Consider the following 9,225-nt stretch of genomic DNA (forward strand, 5'->3'; position numbering starts at 1 on the left):
CATTCCACTCCCTTAGTGTAAGTTGCTACTTGTCTGGAGGAAGTGACTGCTGAACCCAGAGTTAAACAATACTTTTGTCTTTGTCGTGGGCGCCAGCCATCAAGTGATACCTGATACAAACCCTAAGACTTCAAAAATGATTTATGCCATAGAATTGCAGGCTTGATCACAGGAAGACTTTGTTCTGTTCTTTTTTTTTTTTTTTTTTTTTTTTAATCCCTGAAAGCTGAGCACTATTAAAACTACAAAATCATGACTGGATCACTAAATTGACAGGGAAAGAATTTTGACATGCGATAATGACACAATTAAGTCTCGGGCTGTAGTTCAAAGCAAAGCTTATATAAAAATAACATTTGCATAGTGCTCTTCAGTGTACCAAGTAGCATGCCATAAACAATTTCCTTTGATCTACGCTACAAACCTGTCAAGTAGCCATGGTCCTCCTTTAACAAATAAGGAAATTAAATTTGAAAGAGGCTAGATGCTTTGCCCGGGGTCCTAAGTGGCAAGTTTAGGACGTCAGGTCTTTTGACTCCACATTCTGTATTTGGTTTGTCGTTATTTACTAAATCTTCTGGAAACATCGAATAATTTTTGTAGGGATTGACTGAAACCCTCTGGGACCTCCTGTGAGAAGTTTTGGTAATGGCGTGTACATAAATGGTATCTTCTCACTGTGTTGTCCTTGCAAGCAGCAACCATTCAATAATCAAAGTTATTGTGCAAAGTTGGTGGTATTAAGACCACTTCTCTTTGATGGATGGATTGCAGGAGGAATCTAAGCTATTTTTTCATGAGCACCAGTCACAGGGAGAGGCAAGAGCAGGCTTATGATGTGAGAGTTCCAGCTCCCTGTCCCTTGTTAAACAGTCGGAACCAACTCCCATTCCCTAAAGAATGGAAAGAGAAATAGCAAACATTTAATGAAAGGATCCACGTTATTCCTTCAAAATGCTCTAGATTCACTCTCCACAAGCCTTCCTGAATCTTGATGAAAATATTTGGAGAAGCCTAATGGTTACAAAGTTTTGGAGAACACAGACATCTTCAAAAACACCTTGTGGAACTGAAGTATGCGAGCAGGGATAACAGCAGGGTTCAACAGGATTTGGACTCACGACTATCTATCTATTCAAGGAAACTGAACATTAAAGATCTTTCCCCCATTCAGGCTGTTCCCATATAAGGCTTCTTTCTTTGGCCAAGGAAGGATTTTAGAAGGGAAATTCACAGCTTTTCACCTTCATGGCCGAAACAATCCTAGAACTTGTCTGACTGGCTCTAATGAGGAATGTAAGTAAACAAGACCTGAGTAAACAAAAGAGAAATCTGCCCATCACCTGTGGAGTCAAGTAATGTAGGGCACCTTCCTGGGCACTTATAAACCAATGCCTGTCTCTCAGAGAAATGGGTAATGTGCTTCCAAAGAAATGACATATATTATCATCTTGACATTGCTTTGGATGCACATTACCCATTTCTCTGAGAGACAGGCATTGACATTGCAGAGGCTCAGGAAAGGGTCAGAATAAAAGATACTCCGTCTAGCAAGGCGGACCCACTGTGTTTGTTAGTAAGAAACTAAGTACCTTAAGGGACTGGGGACTTTTTAAGCCTTTTTGGTAGGAGCAAGTATTGGCCTCTCTTTCATGAATGAGGGTCATTTTCATCACCTTGGGTTGTTAGGCTTTGACAATTCTGGGGATGAAGCAAGGCTGCACGTGCTCGTGAGAAGAAATGACTTTGCCATCCCTGATCTCCTGCGTGATGGTGAAGATTTTAACCAGTATTTGGGGCAGTACTCTGCAGGTACAGCAGAGCTCATGTGATCCGCGGGAGGCTGAGGATGATGTATTGTAAGCCGGGGCTGTGCATTCCATGGTGCTGGCCTTACTGGAAGGCTCACATGTGGTGACACACGGGTTACAGGGAAGCCTAGAAAAAACAGAATTTTGCCTGTGATTGAGGGAAGGTAAGGATGGTTGTGGAGAACAACAGCGGTGGGTAATGTTTCAACATGGTGTCACTCAAAACAAATATTTCCAAATGCTTATTTGTTCATTTTGTTCTATCATTGGTGGGTGGAAGAAAAAGAATCAGACCAGATGCAGCATCTTGGGCTTAGAAGCGTTAGATTCTGTAAGCTGCCATTGTGGACAATGCCACGGCACTGTGGAAGAACACCACTCCAGGGGTTCAAGACCCGGGTGCAGTCTAGCTTGTCATTTACCAGCTGGTGACCTAAGATAAGTCAAGGAACGCTCCTGAGCTTTAGTTTTTCATCCAGAATGGGTATAATGGGAGCTACGCTTACAGGATTGACAGTGATAAGGCATAAGTGACAGGATAACAGTGATAAGGGACAGGTTGAGAGGCTTATTATCTGAAGAAAGAAAGCTAATCAGGTGTTTTTCTTATCAGATGGCCTGAAACCCATCTATGGAAGAGTCTTTCATGCTTTATCAGGCAGCTTCTAGGTGCCTTCTGGGTGTATTTAAATGAAATTTTACACAATTGGAATCGGGAGCAGTTAACAGAACTCTTTTTAAGAAGCATCATCTTTTTTGGATGATTCCAGGCACTTTGGTATGTCGGAGCTCCTCAGAGGGACTAGCTTTTGTTAACATTGTGCTAGTATCATGTGGACATGCCAGTTATAAGAACTCTGTGAGCAGAGTCCACTGATTATTTGGGGGAAGGAAGTCTAAGTCTCCGTAACGGTTCTAAGTCTGCATCTGGGGCATTAGTGTGGACTGAGTTGCTTCAAAGAGCTTGTGCTCTAGGTCCGCCCCTTATGGGTTGGTTAGCTTATCATTGAAAAACATTACAATTTCCATTAAAAAAAAAAAGATGCTGAAATACACACATCTACATGCTGCTCTTGGCATCAAGGATAAGAGGCTGGAGATGGGCATTTCAGCCTGAACAGACTGTTCCTCCAAAAGGAGCAGGGTCGCCCTACTCAATTTCATGAAAGTTCATCTAGTGGGGGAAAATCTGTAAGTCACCAGGAATGTTTGAATGTTTGGAGAAACCATTGTTTTCCCTTGTACTTTTTAAAACCCAACATACAAGGAATTAACCTGGCGCGCTGGCTCTTCAAAATGACTCCGCTCAGCTAAGACCACAAATTTGGACTAGGTTACAATTGTAGGTCTCCAAACAGCACAGCTTGAGATCAGGTACCTAAAGTTCCCACCACTGGCAAGAAGATCAAAGCACATGCCCCCTATTGCCTAGTGGCAGTACACACATGTGTGTCAGCATATTTTCTCATAGTTGTTTTTATTTCACTTACTCGACATCCGAACTCTCCAGAAGGCTGCGGTATGTGGCAATCTCACACTCCAGCTGGGACTTGACATCCAGCAGAATCTCATATTCTTGGTTCTGTCTTTCTAGGGCACACCTGATCTCTGCCAGCTGAGCCTCCACATTATCAATCAGACACTGGATCTGGGCCAGTAAGGCCGTGTAGCGGGCCTCTGTCTCCGCCAGGATGCATTCCTGGGAATCTCTCTACCATGGAGGAAGAGATTAAGATTTGTAATGATGATTCATTGGAGCCTGGTCTCTTGTGAACTGTATCATTTAAAAAAAATTTTTTTTGTGACAGGTACTAACGAATCTCCAAACCCTCTTATTACTTCTTAACCAAAGAAATTCCAAACCAAAATGATCTACTCTGCTAAAGCTTGCTTCCTTTTATCCTCTTTATTTATTTTTGCTTTCCTTAAAGTACTCACTTCTCTTTCTCTTTCTTAATCACCTATCATACGACACTCTCCTACCTATGAGACAAACCAACAAACAAAAACATCCAGCTTTAAAAACCTGTTACCGTGGCACTTCATTCTGAGAATATTTTTACCTTAAAGAAGAAGTTAGCAGCATTAAGCCATGAACAGTTCCTTCACTTGCAGGGCACCTGGGTGGCTCAATTGATTAAGTGCCTGCTTCTTGATTTCAGCTCAGGTCATGATCTCATGGCCCGGGTATGGAGCCCGGCATCATGCCCCACGCTGAGATTGGAGCCTGCTTGGGATTCACTTTCTCCCTCTCTCTTTGCCCCTCCCTTGCTTGTGCTCTCTCTCAAAATTAACATTAAAAAACCCCCACAAAACAATTCCCTCACTGGATCCCTTCCTTTATATGTAAAACATGAGAGTTGAAACTTTGACGATTACAATTCTTTCCTGATCCATCATCCTGTAAGTCTATGGATAATGCAATTTTAGGTTAGAATAACCTGTTATTTACATGGTTTTCCCAGTTTTCAGAGATGAGAAAACAGGTTCAAGAGGTTAAGTGAATTGCCCATGGTCACATGACTAGCTGGTGACAAATCTAGCTTTGGGGCAAGGTCTTCCAAATACCCTTCACATCAGAGCATTTAAATAATTCCTTACTTCACAGAGGCAGTACAATGGAGGCAGAAGTGGTTCCAGCTCTGGAACTGAATTCTGGCTCAGGCTCATCTCTTTTGTGACTTTTAACAAGTTACTTAATGCCTCGGGATCTCAGTGTCTCCATTCCTAAAATAGGCAAGGTGGCACTCACCTTGGATTTGGCATGGGAAAATCAGTTTAGCTCCCTGAGCCTTATCTATAAAATTGGCTTAATAATTATGCCACCTCCCTTATAAGACTATTTTATAAATTTGATAGTTTAGAAAAATGTTTTGCATGTAATACAATGCTCTTGTAGTGTTTCCCAAAGTGTACTCCATGGATCCTTATTGCCATGAGATGCTCTTAAAAAAGGGGGTCCACAGTCAATTAAGTTTTGGAATGCTGAATGCCATGTATCTCCTTGGAGATCCATAGTGTATATTAGCTTATTAAAGGTCTACAGGAAGTTACCCTGTTTAACCTTTGTTTACTCCAGCATTTCCCAGGCTTATCTGACCACAAGCCCTTTCTTGGCCATAGACTCTTTAACAAACAGAGGAACCTTTGTTCTGAGGGACACAATTTGGGAAACATTGCAACATGCAGGTGTCAGGGGCGATTGCCATCACTGCTGTGTTAGGCTTGGTCAGTTTCCTGGGTACCATTCGGTGCTGGGCCTGCAGTTCAATCTCCAGAGCATTCATGGTGCGTCTCAGCTCAGTGATGTCCTTCAGGCAGAACTGCTGCTGTTGAGAGCTGGTCACCACCTGCTGGTTCAGCCCCTCCATCTGAAACACAGTCAAAGACCATGCGTATTATGAAGGAAACATGACTTTGATGGAAGGGTGCCTGGAAATGCAGGGTCAGCTATTCGGTTTTGACTTTTCTACCCTCCTCACCTGTGTGTTGAACCACTGTTCCACTTCTCTGCGGTTTGTCTCCATGATGGACTCATACTGACATCTCATTTCTTGTAGAACCCGGTTTAGATCGACAGAAGGGGCAGCAGTCACTTCAATGTTGAGTCTGTCCCCAAGCTGGCTCTGTAAGGAATTGATTTCCTATGGAAAGAAAAAGAATGTGAAGTCACTTGGTGACCGCATGACACCCTTGTGTTCTTGTTTGTCTAACAGCGATAATTTAGCTTAATGGTATCTGAATGTAGCTCACAATAAAGGAATAGATGATTTATAGGTACTATTGAGAGGCTATAAAATAACCTAAGACTATTTCAAATGTGACTCTGTGTTCAAGTATGTGGAACATTAGAAGGAATTAATTAGCAAGTTCAGAGTCTTAAGGAATTTAGATCATTTCCCGGGATGGGTAATGGTGAAGCAGCATGGAGGTGGAGTTTATAATAAGAGATCAGAGTCTCTATGATGCCAATATGGGCTTTTGCCAATATGGACTTACAGCAATAGAGGCAGAAATCAGTGCAGGGATGCCTACAAAAAGATGGGAGACCTGTGGGGGGTTTTCCCGCCTAAATTGGGTTGCTCCCTTGTCTGGAAGATCTGGAGGGGGGAGTGGAGGCTTCAGATTGTGTTCTAGGCAGTGGATTGGAAACCCATTGGACCAATGGTAGTGGCAGTAGATATTCTCGGGCTGAAAAACAGAATAGTATCTACTCTTTGGGGACACCTTTTGTCAAGTTCAACTCAAAGGAATGGATGCTATTTTTAGAAGCTTAGCTTGTAATGACTCTCTTGGTTTTTCTCTTACCTCTTCATGGTTGTTTTTAAGGCTGAGGAGCTCTTCCTTCAGAGACTGGACTCGTGCCTCCAGGTCAGCCTTGGCGAGGCTCAGGGCATTCAGGATCCGCTGTAGGCCGTTGGCATCTGCCTCCACTCCCTGGCGTAGGGACACCTCAGCTTCGTACCTGCAAAAATGAGACACAAAAAGAAAGGCATTAAAATGCAGATGGTGTAAATCGAGCCAAGCAGAAGTCCCTTCCACATTTTCCTTTGGGCCTCTCATTTATTATATTTCTGTTGTGGGCTTGATTCTCTTTAGAGGTGAGACCATTTGATAAACATCATCGCTTAACCACTGTTCCCTTAATCGCTTTGCCAGCGTGAGGCCACATTGCTGTTCTTTGAGATGAGGGAATTTTTCCTCCTCCTGCCCCTGGAGGCAATGCAGGAGAATTGGAGAGTGCAATGGATTAGGAATTAGAAAACTTGCGTCCACATTTTAGCTGTGTCTTGCCCTAGGTGTATGTCTTTGGGTATAACAGAGCCCCATGCAACCACAGTTTTCTGGGAATTGATTTCCTATGGAAATCAATCAATCACCTTTAAACAAGGTGATTGCATATTAGCAGCCCTACCTGTTTTCCTGAATTACTGTGCAGGTAGTCAGATGGGTTCATAAACTACAGGTAGTGTATACATGTGAGTGGTTATTAATCTTTATCATTTACTGGATATGAAGGTCTTTTCTGGGCTGGTGCTGACATGGTATGGGGCAGGAAGGTTAGCAGATTTGGGGATACGCTTCTTGGGAGTGTGTCGCATCAGATGCAGGGTAAATTCTGTCGTGAATGACAGCGCTGGATGGGCTTACTTGGCTCTCAAGTCATCAGCAGCCAGTTTGGTGTTGTCAATTTGTGAGACCAGTCTGGAATTCTCAGCCTTGGTACACAAGATCTAGAATTAAGAAATTGTACACACAAATGAGACAAACACCAGGATCTTCTTTAAAAACCAAGGGCTTGTGTGTGTGGCGATTAATGGGGTGGGGGTGGGGACCGTTAGGCTTTCCATTGCTATGCTTAGGAAGCTTGTGGGGGGGGCTTGGAAAGTCAGATTTTTTTGTTATTTTCCTAAAAAATCAGCAGAAACTACTCCAATAAAAACCTTGCATATGTTTTCCTGCCAAAATATAAAATCCATCCTCAATTTGCATCCTCTGGAATGTAGCCACCATGCAGGCAAGGACTTTTTAGCTCACTGTTATTTTCCCAGAGCCCAGAGCAATGTCTGGTGTTTGTTGGGGGTGCTCAGTAAACACTTGTTGAACAAATAAAGTGGAGTAAATCTGGCATGTGTAGCTGCAGTACATCACTCTGATCAGGAAACAGGTTTGATGTTGCAAGAAACCGTGGAAACAATTTGGAGATGATGAAATGGGCATAAGAGGGGAAAAGAGTGGTAATGGTAGCACACTGGATAAAAAGTAAACTGTTTAGGCACTTCTTAAAACAAAATGCTTTTTCTCAGGTCCCTGGTTTTCTTTCTAATTTTTGTTAAAGAAATGGCAGCAATTGGGGCGCCTGGGTGGCTCAGTCGGTTAAGCATCCGACTTCGGCTCAGGTGATGATCTCGCGGTTCGTGGGTTTGAGCCCCGTGTCGGGTTCTGTGCTGACAGCTCAGAGCCTGGAGCCTGCTTTGGATTCTGTGTCTCCCTCTCTCTCTGCCCCTCCCCTGCTTATGCTCTATCTCTCTCAGAAATAAATAAACATTAAAAAGTTAAAAAAGACAAAGAAAAAGAGAAAGGAAGGAAGGAAGGAAGGAAGGAAGGAAGAAGGAAGGAAGGAAGGAAGGAAGGAAGGAAGGAAGGAAGGAAGGAAGGAAGGAAGGAAGGAAGGAAAAGAAAGAAAGAAAGAAAGAAAGAAAGAAAGAAAGAAAGAAAGAAAGAAAGAAAGAAAGAAAGAAAGAAAGAAAGAAATGGCAGCAATAGGTTGTTAACACATTTGGGACCGAAGCTATCTGGTTATAACAGCAGAACCTATCTCTGGAAGATGAGTAAGTATACAACTCTGAATATTGCCTCAAGATGACAATTTCATTCAAGAGATTTTCTTATTCTACAAAATATTTTTTTTCCAACATAAAATGAACTACAAATATTAAAGTTTAGCACATGGCTATTGCTTGGAGAGTGTCATTACACAACTTGATTATACACATTCCTAAGAATCTTACCTTCTGCTGGAGCTCCTCAATGGTAGCGTAGTAGGACCTGTAGTCAGGACATACGACACAAAGCTCTTTGCTACACTCCTCCTGGATTTTGCACTCCAGTTCAGTGTTCTCTTGTTCCAAGATCCGCACCTTCTCCAGGTAGTTAGCAAGGCGCTCGTTCAAAATTTGCATGGTCTCTTTCTCTTTACTGTTGATACCTTCACCACACCAGTCGCAGTCATCCAGAGGGGGACAGGCACCGAAGTTGTTAATCAAGCAGATGGGTGTGAGATAAAAGCAAGGAGTAGGGTGGCAGCTGTTGGCTTCGAGACCACCATATTGGCAGCTGGTGTTGGGAAAGATGGTCCTAAAATTTGTAATCCTAGAGCATCTTTGGTGTGGCGTTGAAGAAGAAATAGTTGTTGTACAGCCTTTGGTATCCATAGTGTGTACCCAGTTTTGGTTTATTTCAAAATCTGTGGTCCAGATCGAAAGCTCAAGCAACCTCGACTAAGTCTGAATTCCAAGCTCCTTGACTATTTCCTCTTTGAAGTGCTTATATAGCCTTTGCTGTAGGTGGGGTCATGGCTGGAAGGATGTTTTCCTTTCTACTGTTTATATCAAATCCCATAGGAACATCTCATTAGTCTGCTTTTTACTTGCCTGAGAAGAGTTACTTGTCTCATAAAAATGTGCATTTAGGCTGTTACTAAGTTATTACCCATCACAACCACTACCTGTCATTGGATACAGAGCTTCACATGAAATCTTCAAAAGGAAATGCCATCACAGTTCTACCAGCATCCATTATTAAGCAGGTGTGAGTATATGAAGTTCATTAAATCCTTGTTGACCTCTCCACCTGGCCTAAAGCTTGATCAGGAATGAGTTCATCCTTCTTTTCCTTTCTTCTCTAGAAAAGG

At 42.7% G+C, this 9,225-nt stretch overlaps 1 protein-coding gene across 1 annotated transcript; it reads right to left on the reverse strand.

Moving 5' to 3' along the window:
• Positions 1-304: 304 nt before the first annotated feature.
• On the reverse strand, positions 305-8,862 carry KRT39 (keratin 39). Its single transcript, XM_019817851.3, has 8 exons — positions 8,324-8,862; positions 6,963-7,045; positions 6,120-6,276; positions 5,294-5,455; positions 5,057-5,182; positions 3,302-3,522; positions 1,677-1,938; positions 305-893 (listed from the first exon to the last, which is right to left on the reverse strand). The coding sequence occupies exons 1-7, from the start codon at positions 8,744-8,746 to the stop codon at positions 1,686-1,688; spliced, it is 1,425 nt and encodes a 474-aa protein (XP_019673410.1). The 5' UTR covers positions 8,747-8,862; the 3' UTR covers positions 305-893; positions 1,677-1,685.
• Positions 8,863-9,225: the final 363 nt, after the last annotated feature.

The sequence above is a fragment of the Felis catus genome, chromosome E1 (assembly GCF_018350175.1).
Source record: "Felis catus isolate Fca126 chromosome E1, F.catus_Fca126_mat1.0, whole genome shotgun sequence".
Lineage (NCBI taxonomy): Eukaryota > Metazoa > Chordata > Mammalia > Carnivora > Felidae > Felis > Felis catus.